This window comes from Macaca fascicularis, chromosome 12 (assembly GCF_037993035.2).
Source record: "Macaca fascicularis isolate 582-1 chromosome 12, T2T-MFA8v1.1".
Taxonomy (NCBI): Eukaryota; Metazoa; Chordata; class Mammalia; order Primates; family Cercopithecidae; genus Macaca; species Macaca fascicularis.
This window is the reverse complement of record NC_088386.1, coordinates 123,507,591-123,534,674: the sequence shown is the minus strand read 5'-3', so window position 1 is coordinate 123,534,674 and position 27,084 is coordinate 123,507,591. Positions and strand designations below refer to the sequence as shown.

The following is a 27,084-nucleotide window of genomic DNA, read 5'->3' as shown; positions in this document are numbered from 1 at the left end:
ACTATGTCTCAAAATAATAATAATAATAATAATAAAATAAATAAAGGGCATCAAAATAGAAAGAGAGGAAGTCAAACTATCCCTGCTTGCAGTTGACATAATCTTACATCTAGAAAACCCCACAGTCTCTGCCCCAAAGCTCCTTAAGCTGATAAACAATTTCAGCAAAGCTTTAGGATACAAAAATCAATGAACAAAAATCAGCAGCATTCCTATACACCAACAACAGTCAAGCTGAGAGCCAAGTCAGGAATGCAATCCCATTCACAATTGCAACAAAAAGAATAAAATACTTAGGAATACAGTTAACCAGGGAGGTGAAAGAGCTCTACAATGAGAATTACAAAGCACTCCTCAAAGAAATCAGAGTTGACACAAACAAATGGAAAAACATCCTATGCTCATGGATAGGAAGAATCAATATCATTAAAATGGCCATACTGTCCAAAGCAATTTACAGATTCAGAGCTATTCCTATCAAACTACCAATGACATTCTTTACAGAACTAGAAAAAAACTATTTTAAAATTCATGTAGAACCAAAAAAGAGTCTGAACAGCCAAAGTAATCCTAAGTAAAAAGAAAGAATCTGGAGGCCATATGTTACCCAACTTCAAACTATACTGCAAGGCTACAGTAACCAAAACAGAATGGCACTGGCACAAAAACAGACACATAGACCAATGAAACAGAACCCAGAAATAATGCTGCTCAGCTACAACCATCTGATCTTTGACAAAGCTGACAAAAACAAGCAACAGAGAAAGGACTCCCTATTCAATAAATGGTGCCGGGATAACTGGCTAGCCATATGCAGAAGATTGAAACTGGACCCCTTCCTTACACCACATAAAAAAATCAACTCAAGATGGATTAAAGACTTAAATGTAAAACCCAAAACTATAAAAACCCTAGAAGAAAATCTAGGCAATACCATTCTGGACATTGGCATGGGCAAAGACTCCGTGCCGAAGATGCCAAAAGCAATCGCAACAAAAGCAAAAATTGACAAATGGAATCTAAACTAAAGAGCTTCCATGCAACAAAACAAACTGTCAACAGAGTAAACAGAAATCCTACAGAATGAGAGAAATTATTTGCAAACTATTCATCTAACAAAGGTCTAATATCCAGCATCTATAAGGAACTTGAACAAATGTACAAGCAAAAATCAACATCATTAAAAAGTGGGCAAAGGAAATGAATGGACACTTTCAAAAGAAGTCATATATGCAGCCAACAAGCATATGAAGCTCAGTATCACTAATCATTAGAAAAATGCAAATCAAAATTACAATGAGATACTGTCTCATAAGTCAGAATGGCTATTATCAAAAAGTCGAAACATAACAGATGCTGGTGAGGTTGCAGAGGACAGGAAATGCTTATAAACTGTTGGTTGGAGTGTAAATTAGTTCAACCATTGTGGAAAGTAGTCTGGTGATTCCTCAACGAGCTAAAAACAAAACTACCATTTGACCCAGCAATTCCATTACTGGGTATATACCCAGAGGAATACAAATCATTCTATCATAAAAATACATACACACATGTTCATTGCAGCACTATTCACTATAGCAAAGACATGGAATCAACCTAAATGTCCATCAGTGGTAGACTGGATAATGAAATTTATCCATTTATAAATTTCTTTATCCAGTCTACTATTATGGAATATTTTGCAGCCATAAAAAAGAATAAGATCATGCAAGGACATGGATGGAGCTGGAGGTGATTATCCTTAGCACACTAATGCAGGAACAGAACACCAAATATCACGTTTTCTCACTTATAAGAGAGAGCTAAATTATGAGAACACAAGGTTGCGAATAAGAGAACAGCAGACACTGGCATCTACTTGAGGGTAGAAGCTGGGAGGAGAGAGGGGATCCGAAAAAATAACTATTGGGTACTAAGTTTAGTACCTAGGTAATGAAATAATCTGTAAACCAAACCCTCATGACATGAGTTTACCTGTAACAAACCTGCACTTGTACCCCGAACCTAAAAGTTAAAGAAAAGAAAAATAATTTATTGTGTCTTCTTAAAATATTAAGCTTTGCTTTTCATTTTTAGATCTCAAAATCATTTGGAACTTTCTTTTTTGTACGGTGTGAAGAAGGATGCTAGTGTTATTTTTATCCATATGGATAACCTGCTATTTCAGTACTAATATTGAATAGTCAATATTTTCTTCTGATTTTAACAGTTCTGCCATATACCAAATTCCAAAATCTATGTGATTCCATTTCTGGGCTCTCTATTCCCCTCCATTAGTCTGTCTATCTCTCTCAGCAACAAAATTTCTCACTGTTTTAATGGCCATGGCCTTAGAATGAGTCCCAACATCTGATAGGACAAACTTTGCTTCTCATTTCTCTTAAACCATGTATTTGATATTATTGACTTTTGTTTTGTCAAGTGTATTTTAGGGGCAGCTGTCAAGTTAAATCAAAACAAAAAAAGTTTTTATATCTCTTTGTGTTTTTAATAGAATTGCAATCAATCTATTAATTTATTTGGGAAGGATCGACGTCTTTTAGATGTCAGTTGAGACTTTCCATGCACAAACGTCTATTTCTTTCTTCTTGTATGTCCCTCAGTAGAATTTAATCATTTTTTCCATCAAGATCCTGCATGTCATTGGATTCATATATTATTATATTTTAATTTTAATTTTGTTGCTATTTTAAATGGATTCTCTAAATCTTTGTTTTGAGTAAACCCATTCAAAAAGCAATTTCTTAAATTACATTTTCTATTTGATATGAAATCTCTTTACGTTGAATACTGGTTTTTAAGACCTCCTTTTCCTCCAGGACTTCCTATTACATTTAATATATCAACATGAATTTCCCAAATGGAGACAATATGCAACATTTCCTGGGCTTCTTTGATGATAACACTCATTTTAATAAAGACTCTATATACCTAATGTTTTGGGGTTTTTTTAAAGGGTGATTAAAGATAATACATATAAAATGTATATACTTAGAGGAAAAGACAGATACATTTCAAATGAGGACTCTTTCCTCTGGGCAGCTATTACTGATTTGCAAAAGAGGAGGAATGGCTGAATCTCTTTGGCTTAGACCATCGACTACCATCAAAATAATTTCACCCTCAGGTAGACAGATTGAAACAATGCAGTGTTTTCGGAAAAAATGTCAGTCAGTTCTGATTCCATTTTTGAAATAGAAGTGAATTTATCTAAATTTGAAATTAAAAAATCAAGTTGTGTACACCCCTGAGGAAGTAACAAACAGGAAACAAAAGTTTGCCACAGAAAGTGGCCAAAACAACGAGGAAGTGACTACAGTCATGTGCCAAGCCCCAGCAGGAGTATTTAAGGCTCCCCTGCAGAGGCAAACATCAGACCTCGTCACCTCTCACATTCTCCCTCCTCACTTTACCTGAGTCCTCTCTACTGACACCATGGGTTGCTGTGGTTGTGGAAGTTGTGGTGGCTGCGGTGGCTGCAGTGGTGGCTGCAGTGGTGGCTGTGGTGGTGGCTGCGGTGGTGGCTGTGTTGGCTGTGGTGGTGGCTGTGGTGGTGGCTGTGGCAGCTGCACCACCTGCAGGTGCTACCGGGTGGGCTGCTGCTCCAGCTGCTGCCCCTGCTGCCGCGGCTGCTGTGGGGGCTGCTGTAGCACGCCCGTGATCTGCTGCTGCCGCCGCACCTGCAGCTCATGTGGCTGCGGCTGTGGGAAGGGCTGTTGCCAGCAGAAGGGCTGCTGCCAGAAGCAATGCTGCTGCTAGGCGGGGCACCTGCCTCTGGATGAGTTTGATGGATCTCGCTTGCCCATTGTAAACCTTCCCCCAACTCGCCCCGGTTCTCTTTCCATCGCTGGGAGTCACACATGTGCACTCAAGGGCTGTAGATTTGATACCCTCCTCTCTGTCACATCACAAATCCATAATTTCAAAATATTGAGTGATATCGATGCGAACAATGAAAACTATGAAAGTAAGGGACAGCCCAGCTCCTGCAAACAATTCACGTGCTGAAGAAATGGAAAATGAAATCATAGTTACTAACTTTTGTGTTTTTCTGAAATTCCTTAACACAAACTTCAGTACCTGCCCTTCTCTTCACTGTGCTGTAAATTACATACTATTTCTATTCTAGTCTCATATCCAGCAGTTCTGTACTGCTAAAACCTAAATGCATAGAATAATGTACACATACTGATGGCTAAACATCTCTTTTACTTTTACTTATTGGCTTGCTGTAAGAGGACCTTTTTGTGCTGTATAAATTCCTGCAAGTTAAATAAAGAAATCCTGTTGGGAAGAATTTCCTCTACTGTCAGATTCATTTCTTTTATGATCAGACTTGTGCTAAGATGCATTATGGGCTCAATATCCAGAGCAGAAACACTTCACATGTGGAGCAGGTCTCAGGGAAGCCTTATTCACCCAGCTTCAATGTCCCTGTCTCAGTGTTTGTGACACTCATTTCTTTGGAGTCAATGTTAATGTAATTTACTCCCAAATTGACTACATCTCACTTCCACTCATTGGGTCAAGTCAAAGGAGCATGAATCCAATTTGGGTTGCGGACACGCCAAAAGAATAGCAGGTGCTTTACCCCAAATCAGCCTGACCCATCCGTGAAAATGATAACCTTAAAACAAATGTAATACATTTTCAAATCTGCCTTAAATCTTTCCTTTTCTAATCCCAATTAGAAGTATATGACCTTAGGGCTGGGCACAGTGGCTCATGCCTGTAATCCCAACACTTTGGGAGGCCGAGGTGAGTGAATCACCTGAAGTCAGGAGTTTGAGACCAGCCTGGCCAACATGGTGAAATCACATCTCTACTAAAAATAGAAAAATTAGGCAGGCCTGGTGGCAGTTGTCTGTAATCCCAGCTACTCAGGAGACTGAGATGGGAGAATTGCTTGAACCTAGGAGCTAGAGGTTGCAGTAAGCCAAGATTGCACCACTGCACTCCAGCCTGAGTGACAGAGCAAAACTCTGACTCAAAAAAAAAAAAAGGAAGTATATGACCTTGCACACAAAATACTTATCACAGAGAAGGGTTTTCAGAAGAGGCCACAACCAGGTCAGGCCAGCAGATATCTGCCTCATGCAGAATTGGCTCTGTGCTGGGATGGGTTGAGAGGTATCAGGAGTAGATGTGATGCAGGTAATGACAAAGTCTAATGAGCCCAGGGTAGGCCCACCCTGAAGATGTAGAGGTTTCAGTCTCTTTGTTTTTACTCTAGCATTAATCTTAGAAATGGTGATAATGGTTTAATTTTGTATTTGCCAGTTTCTAAGAGTGATTCTTCACCTCATTCCCATGAGGAGAACAAACAAAGCAAAAGTACCAAATGGATCTAAGATGCTGATCAAGGATTCACCATACTATTTACATGCATTCATGTGCAAGGGCATGAAGATTTTTTAAAGTCTCTCTGCAACATGCAAACAAAAACCGAAATTACACTTAGCCAATCCAAACTAAGAATATAATATAAGTACCTGATTGTTCATGTCCCAGGAAGTTGCTCCTTATGTGTAACTAACAGAATATAAGTTAAACAGAGGCTGGGCACAGTGGCTCACTCCTGTAATCCCAGCAATTTGGGAGGCCGAGGCGGGTGGATCGCTTGAGCTCAAAAGTTCAAGACCAGCCTGGGCAACATGGTGAAACCCCATCTCTACTAAAAGTACAAAAATTAGCCAGGTGTGGTGGTGCACACCTGTAATCCTAGCTACTTGGGTGATGAGAGTCGCATGAACCTGGGGAGGTAAGGTTGCAGTGAGCTGAGAACGTGCCTCTGCACTCCAGCCTAGGTGACAGAGTGAGACTCTGTCTCAAAAAAAAAAAAAGAAAAATAAAGAGTAAGTTAGAAAAGTTAAACAGAAAGAAAACATCTACATAATTGAATAATTCAATGGCAACACCTAGCAGACTTAGAAATTGGAAAGAATTAATCTACACTGATTTTGTGATATATCCTACATTTTCATAACTTAACCATTTACCTTTAGACAGGAGAATTTCTAAAAAATTCAGGATAAAGAGTGACTTGTTCTCTTTAGAAAGAGTCCAGGTATAGAAAATCCATGCCCTCTATTTCTAGCCCATTTCAATGTACTATTATCCTCCACTTAAAAGTCTTCCACACACATTATTGAAATCTTCCCTGCTTTTGTGTTTCCTCTTGTCCTCTGTAGACCAAAGAGCAACATCTAAAGATCTGCTCAACAAAACCCTTTATGGACCTGGGACAGTCTCGTTTTTTTGACAACTAGATCTCGTGTGAACTTATGACTATAGGGAAGGCACCAAGCCATTCATGAGGGATCCGCCTCCATGATCCAGACACGTCCCGCTAGGCCCCCCTCCAACATTGGAGGTCACACTTCAACATGAGATTTGGAGGGAACAAATATGCAAACCATATCATTCTGCCCTTGGCCTCCTAAATCTCATGTCCTTCTCACAATGCAAAATACAATCATCCCTTCCCAAGAGTCCCCAAAAGTGTTAACTCATTCTAGCATCCGTTCAAAATTCCAAAGTCTCATCTGAGACTTAAAGCAAGTTCCTTCCTCCTATGAGCCTATAAGACCAAAAGCAAATTATTTACTTCCAAGACACAATGGTGGTACAGGCATTGGGTAAACATCCACATTCCAAAAGGGAGAAAATGGCAAAAAGAAAGAGGTAACAGGCCAGACACAAATTCAAAACACAGCAGGGCAGGCATTAAACCTTAAAGCTCCAAAATAATGTTTGACTCCAGGTCTCCTCATATCCTGGGCACACTGGTGCAAGGGGTGGGCTCCCAAGACTTGGGCAGCTCCACCCCTGTGGCTTTGCAGAGTGCAGCCCCCATGGCTGTTCTCACGGGTCGTAATTGACTCTGTGGCTTTTCTAGGCTCAGGGTGTAAGCTGCTGGTGGCACTACCATTTTGGGGTCTGGAGGGTGGTGGCCCCCTTCCCACAGCTCCACTAGGCAGTGCTCTGCCAGGGACTCTGTGTGGGGGCTTGATGTGTTTTAGATATTTGTTCCACCCAAATCTCATGTTGAAATGTAATCCGCAATGTTGGAGGTGGGGCGTTGTGGGAGGTGATTGGATCATGAGAGCAGATCCTTCATGGCTTGGTGCTGTCCTTGTGACAGTGAGTGAGTTCTTGTGAGATCCAGTTGTTTAAATGTGTGTGGCACCTCCCCCTCCAACTCTGCCTCTTGCTCCTGCTTTTTGCAATGTGACATGCCTGCTCCCACTTTGCCTACTGCCATGGGAAGCTTTCTGAGGACTTCCCAGAAGCCACACAGATGCCAGTGCCATGCTTGTACAGCCTACAGAACTATGAGCCAATTAAACTACTTTCCTTTATAAATTACCCAGTCTCCGGTTTTCTTGAGAGCAATGCAAGAATAGCCTAAACAGGGCTCCAGCCCTGTATTTCCCATCAGCACTGCCCCAGTAGAGCCTCTCTGTGAGGGCTCTGCCCCTGCAGCAGGCTTCTGCCTGGGGGCTTAGGCTTTTTCATACATCCTCTGAAATCTAGGTGGAAGCTGCCAAACCTCTGCATTCTGCGTGCCTGTGGGCTTAACACCATGTGAAAAACACTAAGGCTTATAGCTTGTGCCATCTGGAGTGGTGGCCAGAGCTGTACCAGTTACCCTTTGAGCTGAGGCTGGAGCCAGAGCCGCCAGGATTCTGTAAGCAGTGTCCCAAGGCTAAACAGGGCAGTGGAGCCCCAGGACTGACCCCTGAAACCATTCTTTCCTCCTAGCCTCTGGGCCTATGATGGGAGGAGCTGCCTCAAAGACTTCTGAAATGTCTTCAAGGCCTTTTTCTCCTTGTCTTGGCTATTAGCACCTGGCTACCATGAAACTCTAGCAAGTGGTTGCTCCATAGTCTGCCTGCATTCCTCTCCTGAAAATCTGAAAATAATTTTTCCTTTTTTACCACACAGCTAGGCTGCAAATTTTCCAAAATTTTACACTCTGCTTCTCTTTTAATTATAAGTTCCAACTTAAAGTCATTCATTTGTTTCCACATCTGATCATAGGTTGTTAGAAGCAGCCAGGCCACCTCTTGAGTGCTCTGCTGCTTAAAAATTAATTCCATCAGATACCCTACGCTATCACACCTAAGTTCAACCTCCCACGAATCATTAGGGCACGGATACAATGCAGCCAAGTGCTTTGCTAAGACATAACAAGGGTGATCTTTACTCCAGTCCCTAATGAATTCCTCATTTCCACCTGAGAACTCATCAGCGTGGTCTTCACAATCCATATTTCCATCAGCATTTTGGTCACAACCACTTAACCAGTCTCTAAGAAGTTTCAAACTTTTCCTCATTTTCCTGCCTTTTCCTGAGCCCGCTAAATTCTTCCAAACTCTGCCCATTACCAGTTCCAAAGCTTCTTGCACACCTTTAGGTATCTTTATTGCAACACCCCACTCTTGGTATCAATTTTCTGTGTTAGTCCATTTTGCATTCCTATAATGGAATACCTGAGACTGGGTAATTTATAAACAAAAGTATTTGGCTCACAGTTCTGTAGGCTGTATGAGCATGGCACCATCATCTGCTTCTCTTTTGGTGAGGTCTCAGCAAGTTTTACCCATGGTGGAAGGCACAGGGGGAGCAGTCATGTCATATGGTGAGAGAGACAGCAAGAGAGAGAGGGAGGGCCCAGTCTCTCCTCTCTCTCTTTAACAATTAGATCCCATCTGAACTCATTACCACGGGGAGGGCACCAAGCCGTTTATGAGGGATCAGCCCCCACATTCCAAACACCTCCCACTAGGCCCCATCTCCAACATTGGAGGTCACACTTCAACATGAGATTTGGAGAGGACAAATACCGAAACCATATCAGTTTGACAACCCCAATTTTTTTTAGCTTTCAGTGGAGTTAGGAAAGGACTATAGGCTCATATCTGAACATATAACATATATGCAATTTTAATATGAACAAATAATAACTCAGATCTCATTTTCTCAACTATAATGCCCAATTTGGGGTTTGGAACTATGATTACTCTAACAATGCCAGGCATTGAACACTCTTCTAATGATGTCAGTCAATTATACAATAAGAAATGCAAGAACAATTCTTGGCTTCACAGCTGCTGGTGAATTGTGCACTGGTCCTATCCTCAATGATCAGTTTGATAACCCCAAAATTACTTACCTTGTCATCAGTTCTTAAATTAATAAGTAAAAAAAAGTAAAGCATGTTCTTACAGTAAGTACATTCAGTACATTTTTTATAGAGAATGTAAAAAAGCTTAGAAAGATATATAGCTTGCATGAAAGTTCTTTTAGGCCAGCTGTCTCACTCTAGACACATCAGAAGAGCCAAAAATACCTAACTCAGAGAGTAGCATGGCTGCCTGAAAAACAATAAAATCTCTTTCTCTAGAAACCATGGTCCCTCTTCCCCAACACACGCAAACTCACAATGAACCACAACCAAATATCACAGGCTCCCATGGATGCAGAGGCATTCTAATCCTTACCCAGATGAAGATTCCACAAATTTAGGATTTGAATCATGTTTGAAAAATCACAATTTTGGGACTAGCAATTCTCTTAGTATTTTACATCCATAAAATTGTACAATCTTCCACCTAAGGAAAGGTTGAAAAAAAAAAAGGAGAACTAAAAATGAACTACATACTAACAACAAACACACAGAAACAAATTTAAACTGATAATATTTACAATTGCTCCAAAATAATGAAACACTCAAGTGTAAATCTGAGAAAACAAGAACATAATCTGTATCCTAAAAATCATAAAACACAGAGGAAATACATCAAAGAAGACCTCAATAAATGCAGAGTTGTATCACATTAACAGGTTGGGGAAGAGTCAACATAGTGAAGACATCAGTCCTTCCCAGATGGATCTACAGGTTTAATGCAACTCCCAATTTCTAGCAAGAGTTTTTGTAGACATAGACAAGTTTATTCTAAAACTTGTATGGGAAGGCACAGGATCTATAATAGCTAAAACAATTTTTGAAAAATAAATAATAAAGTGAGAAGAATCACTCCACCTTAGTTCAGGATTATTATTCACATATAGTGATCAAGACAGCATGGATAAGAAGAGGGACAGGCACAGAGATCAATGGAACAGAATAAAGGCTCTAGAAACAGACCAACATAAATGTGCCCAGATAATTTTTTTTAACAAAGGAACAAAAACAATTCAATAGAGGAAAGATTGTCTTTTCAACAGACAATATTGGAGCAATTGGACATCCATAGGCAAAAAAATGCAACTCAACCTAAGCCTCACACTTATACAAAAATTAACTCAAAATTGATCATGGATTTAAATATCAAACTATAAAATATCTAGGAAAAAAAAACAAAGAATAAAATATTTGGGATCTAGGGAGTGGTTCTTAGACTTAACACCAAAAGCAAAAACCACAATAGAAAAAATTGACAGAATGGATCTTACCCAAATTAAAAATGTTTATTTTGTGAAAGACCCTGTTGAGGGGATGAGAAGACAAACTACAGACTGTGATAAAATGATTACAAAGAGGACATATGGCTGGCAAATAAGCACATGAAAAGTTGTTGACATCCTTAGATGTTAGGGAAATGCAAATTAAAACCACAATGAGATACCACCACACAGCTATCAGAAAGGCTAAAATTTAAAACATAGTGACCACACCAAATTCTGGTGAGGATACAGACAAACTGGGTCGATCACTCATACGTTGTTAGTAGGAATATAAAATGGTATAGCTAATTTTCCTGCCACACTGACACTGTAACATACATGCCTATTTGTAAGACCTTGAAGTTCTTGAGGGCAGAAACCACGTGTTTTTTTTGGTTTTGAATTCCCAGGTCCTTTCACGGTATATGGCATCAATAAATATTTGATGAGTGAATGACTTCACCCTCTTTCCAGAGGATGACACCAGATGGTCACATCACCAAGAATCCATTTAAAGCCATTTACAAGGCCAGCGATGATGGGTATTGAACAGTGTATTATGTAAGGTATATGGGCCAGAGACAGAAGACCTAACACTTCCTTTCTGATTAAAGCACAAAATTCAGCTGTGTCACTAAGTTTATGGCCTAAGACATTCTACAAAGAAAACTCACAAAACAAAGCAGCAAAGCTGCAAAGCTACAAACCAAAAGCACAATTAAATCTTACAGGAACACTTTGAGTTAAAACTTTTTTTTAAAAAGGCACAACGTCTAAAACATCAGAGAAAAGCAGGCCTCGTAATAAGAATATAATGAATTCACTCAAAAGAAAATCAATGGTTTTCAAAAAGGATGTCTAAATGACCTCTGGGAGTCTACCAAGTTTCCAGTAGGTCAACAGGACAGGTGATGGAAACTCAAATCATAAAGTCATCTTGAAAGCAGATACTCCTCCTTGTAATTCCTGTGACTTCCCAATTCATTTAGAGTATTTGTTGTTACTGTGATTTTTATTGCTTGTTACCCAAAAAAACTTTAATTAGATACAAGCAAAACTGAGTTACAAAACCAAACAAAAACCAGGTCAAATATGTAGGCAATGAAAAGAAAACCTCTGCAATAAAGTGCCTAAAATATCTAATCTCCTTCATAACTCCCTCCATTTAACTGCCTCAATAGTTTTCAATAGTCTGAAAACTCAGCCTCCAGAGGGACTTACCCACCAGTTGCCTCCCACCAAGCCAGCAGTGGCAAATGATGCCCATCCTGGGACCAGCCTGGAGCGCCTCTGTTCAGTTCAACCACCAGCCTCTTGATCCTGGGGTAAAATGTTTCACCAGCAAGACCAAAGCAAGAACAAAGAGACACAGCTCTTTCCTGGGACCCAAGGTCTTCAAAATGGCTTTTGACTATTTTTCAAGGAGGACGTTAACGGATATTCTTTTCTCTTTGAGTTATTCTGACACAAAATGGAATAAAGAATTAGAAACTAAGAGCCATTTAAGGGAACATAAAATATAGGTGTCTGGGCAACATTGCCAATCCACTAGGAGCCAGCAGGTGGTACCAAAATCTTCATCAAACATTTCTCAGTGAGAGCCATGGGATATGGGGCTGAGCACTTTTGCCCAGAAATAACCAGCTCTATAATTGTTCATAAGACTGTGGGAACACTGTGTGGGAGGCTATAATTACCACCGGAAGCTCTAAGAAGCCTTTTGAACTTGAGGTCAGAAAAGAGCCTGGGTGTTGTAAGGCCAATGAACCAGGATGGATCAGAAAGATATGAGATAGGTGATGTGTACTCGAGTGTGCAGAGAGGGCATTGAAGGGTCACATAATATAGAGCCTTAAGGGCAAGTGACCTGTTTCTTAATACAGGAGTTAGTGCCTTGGAATGAACATGGAATGGGAGTGGGAGGCAGTATGCTCTGGTTTTGTCCATATCACTGTGCAGCTATCTTCTTGTCAATAAGTCACTAAATCTCCATTTCTAATAAGTCTGAGCCTCCATTTCTTCCCTTGTAAACACTGGAGGTCAGACTCTCCCAAGGGTCCTTTCTAGTTCTTAAATTCTTAAGTGAGTTCAATAATAATACAGAATGATCCATTTTAACTAAAAAGTATTCCCTGGATATATGCTTATTAAGATTTGTCTAAAGAGGGTAGAAGGGGTTATTTTTATTTGATCTGGATTGAAATTTTCATTTTTGTGCCCTTGATACATACAACTGATGTACAAAGTGGTTTTAGTCAAATTTCTTTTCATGGTGAGAGCTTAAACAGAAAATGCTAGATTTATAATGTAAATTAATATAAGCATATAGGTCCTAATCTTACTCTTAAAAGTTAGTCTAGACCTAAAAGAAATTTAGACTCTGAACTTGAAAATAAAGCCTATGTTGACAGGTATGAATAGTTAAATGGTTAATAATTGAATAATAGTTAACATTTGTGGAGGGTATACATATATCAATCTAATTTAACTCTGATGACAATCATGAAATATCATTATCATGATCCAAATTTTACAAATAGAAAAACCAAAATTCAGGGAAACTAAACAAACTGCCAAAAGTGCAAGTCTTCAGAGGTATGGAGCTGGAATTTGAGTCAAGATTTGAGAGATTTTACAGCTCACAGTCTTTGTTCCTGTACTGTAAACACCCGCAGAGTCACAGAAACAGTGGGTTCCTGGATAAACAAGGGCAAATGACAGGGTGGGGACGACTAGGCACCTGTGTATATTTTAGCAGTAACTACTAGCATTGTTCATTCTTTTTGGATAAGGAGAATCAACTTGTCAGGAAATATCTGAAAGAAAACTAAACTCTTCATTTGAGCTGTGTCAGCTTACTATTACATAAAAAGTAGCGGAGAAACAGACACCAGGTTCTAAACTAGGGGAGGATGATTTTCCATTTGTACCTTGGCTAGTCCTCGCCCCCTTTCTTTTCTCACTGCCGTTTGTATCTTCTCTTCCTCCCCCGACCTGTGATATAAGAAGTTGGATTCTTTCATGACAAAAACATTTCATCTGGTTTCTTGATCCACGTTATCCTGCTGTTCTATATGAAATCCTAGAATAATCATCAACAAAGTGCTGGAACATTATCCATGATGACGAGGCTGCTCACATCACTTGAACAAGTGGATCATACTGGGTAAGTGGCTGATGGCAAAGCCATTTCAGGAAGGGAAGCAGTAGAACCACCAGCAGGGAGAACAGACATCAGCGCTGGGAAATGAGTCACAGGGACCCAATTTTATGATCCCTGGGAAGAGAGTCAAAGGAATTTTATTTAGGATATCTGCATTTAGTTCACTCATTCATTCACTTGTTAAATTGCTAAAAATAAGAAAGAAAAGGAAAAGAAAAAAAAAAGGAGTGAGAGAGTGCCTACGGCCTGCTGGCTTTGTGCCAGAAGTTTAGATTAACCCTCATTGTTCGGTAAAGGAGAATAAGTATTTGAATATTTTTATCCACACATATGGTTCTTTAGTGTACAATTCAATGGTTTTTCATACATTTGCAAAATTCACTATTTAATTTCAGAATATTTCTACCATCCCATAAACCTTGTACCCATTAGTAGTCATCTATTCCTCTGTCCCCGCAGGCCCTGGAAACCACTGCTCTACATTTTGTCTGTTTGGATTTGCCTATTCTGAACACTTCGTATAAATGGAAACATACATAAGTGGCCATTTGCATTTGGCTTCATTCATTCACTTGTTTTCAGGGTTCACCCATGGTGCAGCATCAGTTATAGGCTGAATGATATTCCATTGTGTGCCTACACCATGTATCCCTGGATGGACATTTGGGTTGTTCCCACTTTTTGGCTCCTGTAAATGCAGCTAGGAACACTTGTACATACAAGTTTCTGTATCAACATATGTTTTTATTCCTTTTGGGTATATACCTAACAGTGCAATTGCTGGGTCATATGGCAACTCTGTATTTAACTTTTTGAGGAGCTGCCAGGCCATTCTCTAAAGCTGCTGCCTCATCTTGCATCCTCATCAGCAACGTATGAGGACTCCAGTTTCTCCACATCCTTGTTAACGCTTGTTGCCGTCATCTTTTTGATGAGAGCCATCCCAGTTGGTGTGAAGTGGTATCTCGTTTTTGACTTGTACTTCACTAATGACTCATGATGCTGAACATTTCATCATGGGCTTATTGGCCATTTGTCTATGTTTTTCAGGGAAATGTCTATTCATATCCTTTCCTCTTTTTTTTTTTTTTTTAAGTTTGGTTGTCTTTTTATTGTTAAGTGGTAGAAGTGACTCCGTACAAAGGTATAAGAAGGAATATATTACACATTATATTAACCCAAGTTTCAAATACAGACTTAAAACTAATATATAAGCGTAACATCCTTGTCTTACAATTTGGATAATTTATAAATTGGTATTTAGGAAATCGGGCTCCATTCACAGTTATTATAAAAATGAGCGACATAAGAAGTGCTAAAATCTCAGGCCAGGCGCAGTGGCTCATGCCTGTAATCCCAGCATTTTGGGAGGTCGAGGTGGGCGGATCACTTGAAGTCAGGAGTTCGAGACCAGTCTGACCAACATGGTGAAACCCTGTCTCTACTAATAATACAAAAATTAGCCAGGTGTGGTGGCACACACCTGTAATCCCAGCTACTCGGGTGGCTGGGCCGGAGAATTGCTTGAACCCAGGAGGTGGATGTTGCAGTGAGCTGAGATTGCGCCACTGCACTCCAGCCTAGGTGACAGAGCAAGACTCTGTCTCAAAAAAAAAGAAGTGCTAAGATCTCAACAAATAAAAAACGAGATAGTAAAAAAAAAAAAAAAAGTGACAAATATATGTAGATTTCAATACAGGAGAATAAGCAATTTCTCAACAGCCATGACATTGAGTTATCTATTAAGCTCTTTGTAGACTGTCCACATAACTTTTCCAGTGATAAGCAATTAGATGTTTAGCAGTCATCAATACTTGATTAATGAGTCTTCATATAATTTGATCACAAATCTTTGTCTAGTCAATTTCAATAACCCTATTTTCTCAAGATGCCAAGACAAATGCTATGTGTATTTATTACAATAGCTCATCAGGAATGTAAACTATTTCATTTTTAAGATGGAACATCTTCCAGTATAGTCTTCAATCTTTGACATATTGAGCTATCTTGGAGTATTAGCAGAAATTATTTCAGAGTTTCAAAATGGTACTTTTTTCTCAATCATCTCAAATGGATTTTTATATTTAACCCTATGATAATTCTTAATTACTCCAAATGATTGGGTGTTTCTGCATCATATATACTCTCCAGGTCTTGGCTCCTAAGTGAGGCCAGAACAGGTAAGACAGGGACTGCTCACTAGGATGAACAGGGACATTCATTGCAGGGCCTTGTCAGAGTGAGACGAGAGTCACCCCAAGAGTTCTTGAGAATGCACTAAACCAATGACAACACGGCTAGATGGGGGCCAAGATCAAAGCCAAGAGAAACTAACTCGTGTGCTAAACTAAAGGGCATGGTGAAGACAATAGCGGATGGAAAACCCCTCCCTCACTAGAACTAAGTTCCATAAAGGTATGGGTCTTGCTTTTTGTCTTCACTGTTGTTTATCCTAGCCTGTGGCACAATATACCATGAAGAAATACATTGTATATCTTCAGCAAATATTCATTGAGTGAATAAATAAATGTAAAGTTGGAAGCCTGAAATGGGGTGGGGGCCAAGCTGAAAGAACAGAGCATTCTTACCTGTGTGTACAGAGGGTCCTGGGGAGAAGCGGCCAAGAGCCCAGTCCATGTGTGCTGGAACTCACGCAAGTAGAGCCCTTGGTAACATGTGGGAGCAGAATTCACCACTGAGCACACAAATCTACATTTGAAAGAGCAACTACCTATTAGCCTACCACTGACATATAAACATGACTTCTCACTGTATGGTAGTGCAGCCATAATTGACACAGCCTAACAGTTGTTTGTATAAACACATTCTTATGTTAGTTTATGTGTTCTTTTTTATTTCTTGTGAAAAACAAGAGGAAGAAGTAGGGTTGTTAGATTTAACAAATAAAAATACAGGATGCCCAGTTAAATTTGAATTTCAAATAAACAATAAAGAAATTTTTGGTATACGCATGTCCAGAATACTGTATGGAACATACTTCTGTTTATTGTTTTTCTGAAATTCGAAGTAAACTGGGTATTCCATATTTTACCATAAATTTGCCCAAAAGGAAAAGAAGGCTCTGGCCATGTATTGGCCCCTACCTCCTGGCAAGCAGCAGCTACTAGGCTGTGCTTAGGATCTAGATGAGCTACAAACACCTGGAAGCGGGCTTGGGGCTGTTAGGGCAGAGATCCCTGGGTTCCTGGTTGCCTGGGGTGTGGTCTACAAGAAACACAAGCCAGGGAGGGGGTGATTCCATGGATTCCTTCCCCAATGTGGGCACATGAATTGAAGAGGAGGGTCAGAATTAAGCCCCTTAAAGCTCAGGACCCATGGCAAGAGTCCCTCTCGCCAAAATCTATGGGTTCTCTGCATGCAAACTAGACCTCCTTTGGAAATGCAATCAATTTGGTCTTAGAGGAAAGGTCCTATCCTCTCCTGCCCACCTGCCCCTCCCTGCTGGGACTCATTCTTTGGGAAATGTGGCCAGTTTCAACTATACCTCACAACACTGGATGAAAACTTCTCAAGTCATTCCACCTGTAATATTCTTATCTCCTTACTGTTCCAAGTGCTCCCTCCCAGACCTAACCTTGCACCACTTCTCTTTTGTTAAACCTTTATTGCTGACCTGTAGAACCTGCTTTCCAGGCTCAAGTTCATTACATGCTCAGGGACTTCAGGGATGCTCCCAGCCTATATATCAATACTCCATCTTCACATTGCCCTCCACCCACAACCCTCTGCAGGGTTCAAGTGAAATCTGACCCTACTGTCTTCTCCAGTGGAAACTGATCATGTTCTTACACTGCATATACTCCAGGATGGGTGCTCCTTTCCCCATTGCCCCTGCCAGATTTTATTCCTCATATAAAATTTCTACCTTCTCTCTCTCGTCATCTATTAACCTCTGGTAATCCTCCAATTCAATGGTGATTATCACCTCCCACCACCACCACCATCACTGAGGCTGATGAGCAGTAGATCCCCTATATCTTTGCATAAAATCCATCGGCACCCTAACCTTAATTCCTTAATATCCTTAACAGACCACACCCCCACTGAATTTTAGCTACCTAATTATCAAGGTCAGATCTTAAATTTGTCATCATTTAGAATTACAATTTCAAGTCCAAACATACTCCTCTAGACAACTTTTATCCTTTTAAATACTTCCATTCAGATATTCATCTGTTCTTTAATACTATTAGAAGAGCTCCTATCCATTTGAACCTTCTATTTTTGGCTCAATGCATCCCTTTAGTTCTTTATTCTTTCCTCATTCATCTTTCATTCCTAGGACAATCATTTCCTTTCCAATATCCTCAGCTATCCATTTCTTGCACATACCCAGCAAAACTCCAAACCTAGATTAATCCAAGCTCTTGTCTTTTCTGCATGCACTATCGGAGAAAAATTACACTCTCAAGGACTTAGTAGTGCTATAATTTATGGCCTTAAGTCTTAATTGCATAGGAATCTGTCCATCATTTTTTTTTCTTTTTGCATGATACTCTGTTTATAATACTTTCCCACTGTACAATTGCTTGTTGTATCAAAAGACTAGAAAATAACCTGTGCCCTCGATTCATCCTTTTCCCCCAGGTAACTCCTGGCAACCACTGATCCTTTTCTTCTTTTTGGGATTCCGAGCTTTTTGGACTCTATAGCTTTCAGGAGAGCAAATTTTTAGTCATTATTTTTTTTTTTTTTTTTTTTTTTTTGAGACGGAGTCTCGCTCTGCCGCCCAGGCTGGAGTGCAGTGGCTGGATCTCAGCTCACCACAAGCTCCGCCTCCCGGGTTTACGCCATTCTCCTGCCTCAGCCTCCCCAGTAGCTGGGACTACAGGCGCCCGCCACCTCGCCCGGCTAGTTTTTTGTATTTTTTAGTAGAGACGGGGTTTCACCATGTTAGCCAGGATGGTCTCGATCTCCCGACCTCGTGATCCTCCCGTCTCGGCCTCCCAAAGTGCTGGGATTACAGGCTTGAGCCACCGCGCCCGGCCCATTATTTCATCAGATAGTTTTTCTTCTCTCATCCCACCCTTTTTTCTTCCTAGAACTTAATCACATATAAATGAGATCTTTCGCTATTATTTCATGGGTAACTCAGGCTTTTTGTTTTAAATCTTTTTCCTTTCATGGATCATTTCTATTGATCTATCTTCAAGGTCTTTGTCATCTCAAATCTACTGTTAAATCCATCAAGTAGTGTTTTGTGTGTGTGTGTGTGAGAGAGAGAGTGGTTTGTTTGTCTTTTATTTCAGAGACTATTTTTCAGCTTAATCATTCCCATTTACCCCTCTGGTAGTTTCTCTAAAATTTCTTTTCTTTTTTTTTTTTTCTTGAGACTGAGTCTCGCTCTGTCGTCTAGGCTAGAGTGCAGTGGCGCAATCTCGGCTCACTGCAAGCTCCGCCTCCTGGTTTCACTCCATTCTCCTGCCTCGGCCTCCTGAGCAGCTGGGACTACAGGTGCCCACCACCACCCCTGGCTAATTTTTTTTATTTTTAGTAGAGACAGGGTTTCACCATGTTAGCCATGATGGTCTCGATCTCCTGATGTTGTGATCCGCCTGTCTTGGCCTCCCCCTATCCTTTTATTCATTGTTTATATTTCCTTTACATGCTTAAGCATAGTTATGTTTACTGCTTTAAAATCCTTGTCTGGGTTATTTCTGTGTTGGTCTCTATTCATTACCTTTTCTCTTGAGTATGGCTCAAATTTGCCTATTTCTTCCTATACTTGAGGAGTTGGCAAACTGACCTGCTGGCCAAATCCAGTATGTGGCTCATTTTAATAAAGTTTTATTGGGATACAGTCATGCCCATTTGTTTACATATTATACATGGCTGCATTTATTCTACAATGGCAGAGGTGAGCAATTGCACCAGAGGCCTAAAATACTTGTAACATCTAAAATACTTATCTGAACTTTTTTTGAGTGCAGCGATTGGCCTCTGATACACCTAGTAGTTTTTTACTGAATCTTGAACATTGTGTTAATTTGTTGCCAGACACTGGATTCTATCATATTCCTCTGAAAACTATTGTTTTGTTTTACCAAGCAGTTAACTTCTATGGACTCAAAGTCCAAACTCTGTCATTCCTGAGATTAACATCAGGAGCAATCTGTGTTTCTTTCTTTCAGCCCTGGCTGGGCTGCTTGGAGTATGCCTTGTGTATACCAAATTCAGTCAAATATACAAGTAGAGTTCAACCACAGTTCTTTTTTGTCAAGCTTTAGTTGTTTCACGTGAAGTTAACTGGGGCCTGTGCTCAGGCAACAAGCTATAAAAACAGAACACTCAGTGCTATTCCCTTTTTCCAGTGTCAACTCTCCCTCCAGTTTCTGCCTGTTATTGGTTGCTCTCCAGTGCTTTTGTTTTCAGTATTTTTCCAGAATTGAGAATGAGTTATGGGAGGCCTGGTCAGAAAGGAATTACTCCTCCATTACCTGAAGCTGGAAGTTCTTCTATGAACTGTCTCCTTGCCTCCAGTCTTATTCCTGCAGCAAATCCCTTCTCCATTCTGCAGCCAGTCCAAAGTCACATTTCTAAATTGCAAATCTGATCATATTCAACTGCTTCAACACTTCAGTGCTTAATCACTCTTTTCCTTCACTCTGCTCTAACACAAGTCAAAACTCCTAAAAAGAAACAGCAGCCTTTCAAGACCTAGCTTCTATCTGTGCAGCCTGGTCTCTCATCATTTTGCCCCCAGCTTCCTTCCGTTCTTCCCTCCTTTGAAATTCTTCTAAAGCCTCATTTCCTGCAAGCCCTAGATTTTTGCGCTAGGCGATTTCAGTAATTCTTCCTCATTTTTCTAGCCGTAACTCTATTTCCTTTTATAGCAAACCTCTCTCAATGCTGTAGTTTGGGTTAAATGCCTCTATGTGTATTCACAACGCCTGAGCTTCTATCAGTTATTTTATTGAGCACTTGTTTTATCTCTCACTACACCATAATTTATAATTTCACATTTTCCACTAGAACTTGGGACAGGCACTGTGTATTATTTACTGTTAAATCCCAGGACCTAACCTGGTTCTTGGTTCATAGTATATACTTGATGTGCTGAAAATAACATTTTCAAAAGGTATGAAGTGATAACTCTTTACAGGACTGTTATATTACCAGTGCCAACTCTTATCTTGCCATGGGTTGATCCAAAAGCCATTCATTCATTCAACCTACATCTATTGAGTGTTTAGCACACGCCTAGCCCAGTGGTGGTCACAGTAATCCAGAGGTAATCCAGAGCTACTGCCATGGAAGAGTTCACAGCCTGGTTTGGAAGCAAATGAATAAATGAATCATAAATATCATACTAAAGCAGAGGCATGAATAAGTAATTAGAAATAACAGCTGACAGTAATAAAATTACATTTGGAATTAACATTGGGGAATGAATAGTTTCCAAGCAGAAAAAATGTTGCATTTACACAAGCAATTAAATGTGCTCAGGACATAAATAGGCAAATCCAAAAAGTGGAACTAGAACAAGCAAATTAACATTTGGAAAAATAGCTTCTCTAGCAATTTAATGACGATGAGATACTGTTTTTGCTTAAAGTAATGCCTAAGGCTACTTAAAAAATTCACAACTGTAAAAATTGAGGAAAATGAACATTCATATTCTAATGGTGGGAGTATAAACTTAGTAAAATGTCTTTGGAGGGCAATTTGGCATAAGGTAAAAAATCTTGAAAATATTAATTCTAGTAAGTCCACACCTGAAAACCTTTCACAAAAAGCAACACTATATATACACATATATATACACACACATTTATGTAGAATGGTATTAAAATATTATGTGTACTAGTGCAGACTGGAAATGGTAATGTTTAAATTACTGCATATCCGTTATACTACTCAGGCATTAAAAATCTTGTTTTCCCAATATTTAATGACACAGTGTGGTTAAAAATGCATATATAACCATATAAACCATTTTACATTTTGGTGCGTAAGATGTACATACATAAACTAACCAAAAGTGAAATTATGGACAACTTAAAATTTTCATACTTTCTGCATTTGCCTAATTATCTAAAGCAGAGGTCAGCAAAGTTTCTCTGTAAAGGCATACTTTAGATTTCGTGAGCCATAGGTCTCCATCACAACTACACCTCTTGTTGTAAGGCAAGAGCAACATAGACAATATGAGAAATGAGCGTGCCTATGTTCCAATAAAACTTTGTTAGGTGGCTAGCCAGATTTAGCCAGCAGACAGTACACTAGGTTACTGACCTCTGATCCAGCACGAAAGTGTATTAGTTTTACAATAAAACATGTCATTATTCCTTTTAATGATTCCAGAATACTAGGAAAATGGAAAAAAAAATGGAACTTACTTTTAATTATCCCTCCATGTGTTTTTTATTTTTTTAAAGACAGAGTCTCGCTCTGTCACCAGGCTGGAGTGCAGTGGCACGATCTCGGCTTACTGCAACCTCCAACTTCCTGGTTCAAGTGATTCTCCTGCCTCAGCCTCCCGAGTAGCTTGGATTACAGGCACGCACCACCATGCCCAGCTAATTTTTGTAGTTTTAGTAAGACGGGATTTTACCATGTTGGCCAGGATGGTCTTGAACTCCTGACCTCAAGTGATCTGCCCGCCTCGGCCTTGCAAAGTGCTGGGATTACAGGCGTGAGCCACTGCACCTGGCATGTGTTATTCTTTTAAAACAAGTCATAATCTCCTTTTGGACAGGCCCTTTATGCTTCTCTTTATCCCTTACTTACTTTATGAGTTGTCTATTCTCAGGAAGTATTTGCTGCCTTTAAAAAATAAATGGTAACTTTCTTAAGAACCTATGGTGAATCCAGGATCAAACCCTTGTAGCTAAGAAACGACACCATGCATGGGATTGTAACACAATTTTGAGGATTTTCTAAAGCAATCAAATGGGCAACTCTTTCTGGCTCTTTCTTATAAAAACTTCCCACTAAACCATCAAGCTCATCCAGTGAATTAGCATTTTAATCCCTGCAGTTACCTCACATAGATGACTAAATTTCAGATTAGCAATAGCAAAGCGCTTCTCCAGGAGAGGCTGCTTGGACAGTATAAGCATTCTAGAACACTGGCATTTTTGGTCTCTTGTCTGCCCACAAATAGGCTACTCTTGGACTATCCCTTCCCCCTTCCCCCATACCCAGTCTCCCATCTTCCACCCATCCTACCTCTATCACCACCTCATTAAAAAAGCTCCCCCTGTCCCTTTTAAAATACATATATCCATCTAACTTCCTTCTAGTTGTCCTTTATGTCTTTTGTGAACTTTTGAAACTCTGAAGCTGAAATCATTCTATGCTGCAAGAGATCATACCACTGTTGTTTAGCACCCCCACCTTTTTTTTGAAGACAGGGTCTCACTCTGTCACCTAGGCTGCAGTGCAGTGACGTGATCTCAGCTCATGGCAACCTCAGCCTCCTGGGCTCAAGAGACCCTCCCACCTCAGCCTCTCAAGTAGCTGGGACTACAGGTGTGTGCCACCATGCCCAGCCTGTTTAGGCTTTTGATATAAGCTTCATATCCTTGACTTCTAAGTTTCCATGAGAAATGTGTATTATCCAATAAACACTGGACTTTCTCTCTAGTATTACTCCTAATAACTTTCCCCCAAAGTTAAAAAATTGTATCAACCTCCAATATTTACACAAAAACTAAACCTGAGAAATACTATGACAACACACAGGTTTCTATTTTTGTAACAATGGTTTAGTAAAGGGTTTCTTAAGCATGAATTCCAAGTTGCAAATTACAGAAAAGATTGCCTTTGGTACCAAAAAAATGAAAAAAAAAAATTTACAGAAAAGATGGACAGAAGTGACTGCACAAATATAAAACTTACATAAAAATAAAACAGAAAATTGAAACATGCAAAATATACAACGTGGTTTTCCTACAAAAAGGTCTAAAAACAATTTTTAAAACATGAGTATACGAGGGAAGAGTAAATCTCATGAAAAGGTAATTCACAAAGCATGAAAAGATGACCAACCTCACTAGAAACGCAAGAAACATGAAATACTTGATAACACCTTCGACCTATCAAGTTGACAATTAAAAATAACCAGTGTTATCAATATTCCAGAAGAATAAACATCCTCAAAAACTTACAGGAACCCAAAGTTGGAAAAACTTTCTGGAGGACTATATGAATTAAAAAGAAACACCCACTGTAGGGATTCATTTATGTGGAAACTAGTGTTGGGCAAAGATGCTAAAAGAATGGCTCATGACCAGAAACAACCTAAAGGTTCCATTAGACAGAGGAGGACAAACTATGACCTGCAGGCCTGGTTTTGTAAGAAAAATTTCACTGGGACAAGGCTGAGCTCACTTACATTTTGCTTATGGCTGCGGCTGCTTTTGTTCTAAAAAAACAGAGTCCAGTGGTTAGGACAGAGACCATATCACCTGCAAAGTCTAAAAATGTATACTAGCTAGCCACTTAAAAAGTTCGCAGACCCCTGGACAGGACTAGTGAAGAGATGTATGCTCTGACCAGAGACAGTCGTACACTGCAGTTACTACACATGCTCTTGCACACTATTTAATGATAGAAAAAGGTACTATTAAACCTTTAAAGCAGATAATAGTTACACAAATTGTACACAAGAAAGCAATTATATAGAATGTATATACACACACAAAACAGGGGAAAAATATACACCAAATATTTTGATACCAGTGATCTCAGGGTGATGAGGTCAAGCATATTTTGGTGGCAGAGGGCTCTCTTTAAAAAAAGTTTTGTAAAAATGCAAAACAGATGGGCAAAGTGAATGCTTTAAAATTTCAAAGGTAAATAGGGTATAAGAAAAACAGCTTTAAACACCATCTCTTTAATATCAGGAACCACTGCCGCTCTTCAGCCAGTTTCCAACATCTGGGCCATACCTTGGCCAGCAGGGTGTATGATACATGTATCCTCCTCCTCAATGCTGCCACTCCTCCAAGCTACTGCTCAAATGTAGCCAGCACCAAGAAGTATTTCAGGTGTCCTCAGGTGCTTTTGTCATCTGCAGAGTCTCCTTCCTCTTCCAGTGACCGACTTCATGGTGATAGTGAAACCTGTGCTCTTCCCATGTTCCTCTTCCAGTTTCTTCCAGAGGAAGTCTACTGCCTTTACATTTATCTTCATTGCACAGCACCGCCTAATGATTTTACGTGTGTGAGGTTTATACCAGCATATTTCTCTACCACTTTTTTAAATAAAACACTCTGCATAAACTCCTGACTCCTAGCAACACATGTGTAAAACTGCACACACACAAGGAACTTAATTCAAATGTACTTTCACAGAATTTTTTTCTCAATCTCCTTTTTAAGATTCTCCAGATTGGTTTTAGTACAACAAGTAACCATATACAAAAATGATTGCCTAACATAGAACCTAAATCAGTGCCTCTTGTTCTTGAATTTGCATACAAATCACCTAGGGATTTTGTTAAAATGTAAATTCTGGTTTATTACCCTGGGATGGGGCCTGAGATTCTGCATGGTTAACAAGCTTCGAGGTGACTACATCCAGGCTGTGGGTCCTCAGACCACATTTGGAGTAGCAAATGACTGCATCTTTAATGCCTTAGGTGAAATAATATACGCTATACAGAATTCCAATCTAATACTACTTCACACTAATTTTAAACACAACTATTATTAACTCTTATACCTTGTTCCATGTTCTTCAAGCCAGAGATCTGGAAAGGAAGTATTTGTATTAAGTACTTACACCAACAGTCAGACACACACACACCCCCACACCCACCATCCTTTAATCAAATGCCCTGAGGAGAAAACCTGTCCAATGTATTTTCAGATACCTACTTGTCCATCGATATAGCATAACCCCAATATACAGGCCTCTTTTCTTCTTGCTTCCTTCTCACTCTTCTCCCTTAGTCTTATGTCTACTGTTCCTTCAAAAATCTGTATTAGGTCGGATTGAGATGTCTTTACTCTCCCACAGCCCCACTTCCTTGCCCTTGGTGTGGACTTACATATACATCACACCCCCCTTCTAGAAGACCAGTTCCTTCAAGGCACTGTGGTGGAGTGGTTCTGCATACCTACTCTCCAGCTGGATTCAAAGCTCAGTTCTGCCACTTACTTTACTTCAGCAAGTAAACCATCATTTCTAAGCCTGTTTTGTCTGGTAAAAAAGAAATCATACCTACATATAACATTGTGAAAATTATAGGAAATACTATTTAAAAATCACTTAGCAAAGTAGCACCAAATATAACACCTGCTAAATGGAAGCTACGACAATGACATACAGCATTTAGTGATTTCTTTTACATGAGCAGTTCTCAAACATCACTGAAGTCAAAATTGTTCTGCATTTTCAAGTATTATTTCTTAATAAGAAAAAAAAAATTCAGTATCTCTGACCTGCTAGAATTTGCAAGGTTCTCTAACATTTCTTAGTTTAGAATACTAGAAATCTTATCTGAAAGGCCTGGTAATTCCTCTCTTCTCTCCTTATTTGGGAGACCTACCTGTCAGGCCTCTGAGCCCAAGCCAAGCCATCGCATCCCCTGTGACTTGCATGTATACACTTAGATGGCCTGAAGTAACTGAAGAATCACAAAAGAAGTGCAAATGCCCTGTCTCGCCTTAACGGATTACATTCCATCACAAAAGAAGTGAAAATGGCCGGTCCTTGCCTTAAGCGATGATATTATCTTGTGAAATTCCTTTTCCTGGCTCATCCTGGCTCAAAAAGCTCCCTCACTGAGCACCTTGTGACCCCCACTCCTGCCTGCCAGAGAACCCCCCTTTGACTGTAATTTTCCTTTACCTACCCAAATCCTATAAAACGGCCCCCACCCTTATCTCCCTTCGCTGACTCTCTTTTTGGACTCAGCCCGCCTGCACCCAGGTGAAATAAACAGCCATGTTGCTCACACAAAGCCTGTTTGGTGGTCTCTTCACACGGACACGCATGACACTACCCATATACAGTAAGCAACTAAAATAGAAAGGCTGAAACAGTACTGTTCTAAAATTATATGTGTTCTAAATTTATATTCTTCTGTGATAACTTTATAGAAATTTAGTCTGAATTCATACTGATAACCGTAAACATTTTAAATGTTTAAAATCCTTCAAGGATTCCAAATAATTTTACTTGGTTCCTTCTTTAAAACATTTATAAACCTTAAAAGTTAATGCAGAAAATAGGGCAAATAATACTTGAATACAGGATGGTTGAGAAACTTGCAGAGCTGGTAGCAACACACACACACACACACCCCACCCCCACACACACCCAATACAGATTCAAGCATATCAAATCCCATGCAAAACACAAAAACAAAATATCCACATTCAGACACATCACAGTGAAACACACCAAAAAAAAACAAAAAACAAACAAAAAAATACAACAGTCATTTCTGTGTTTTACAGTGTAGAGTGAAGAAATAAGCTTTTAAGTCTGAATAA

The 27,084-nt window shown here is 39.7% G+C and overlaps 1 protein-coding gene and 1 long non-coding RNA gene across 3 annotated transcripts; one reads left to right on the top strand and one right to left on the bottom strand.

The window, feature by feature from the left end:
- The first annotated feature begins 3,374 nt into the window (after positions 1-3,374).
- LOC123567967 (uncharacterized) lies at positions 3,375-3,815 on the top strand. Its single transcript, XM_045367806.2, has one exon. It carries the CDS (start codon positions 3,436-3,438, stop codon positions 3,757-3,759), a length of 324 nt encoding a protein of 107 aa, XP_045223741.2. The 5' UTR covers positions 3,375-3,435; the 3' UTR covers positions 3,760-3,815.
- Positions 3,816-23,324: 19,509 nt separating this feature from the next.
- On the bottom strand, positions 23,325-25,554 carry LOC141408230 (uncharacterized). Of its 2 annotated transcripts, XR_012421538.1 has the most exons (3): positions 25,462-25,554; positions 25,307-25,334; positions 23,325-24,788 (listed from the first exon to the last, which is right to left on the bottom strand). It is a non-coding gene; the product is annotated as an uncharacterized lncRNA (long non-coding RNA). The 2 variants fall into 2 exon arrangements; XR_012421537.1 differs by lacking the exon at positions 25,462-25,554 and having other exon boundaries at positions 25,307-25,390.
- Positions 25,555-27,084: the final 1,530 nt, after the last annotated feature.

What these genes read in the sequence shown, in the direction of transcription:
- LOC123567967 (XM_045367806.2), top strand. Translation starts at nt 3,436, where the DNA reads ATGGGTTGCTGTGGTTGTGGAAGTTGTGGTGGCTGCGGTGGCTGCAGT.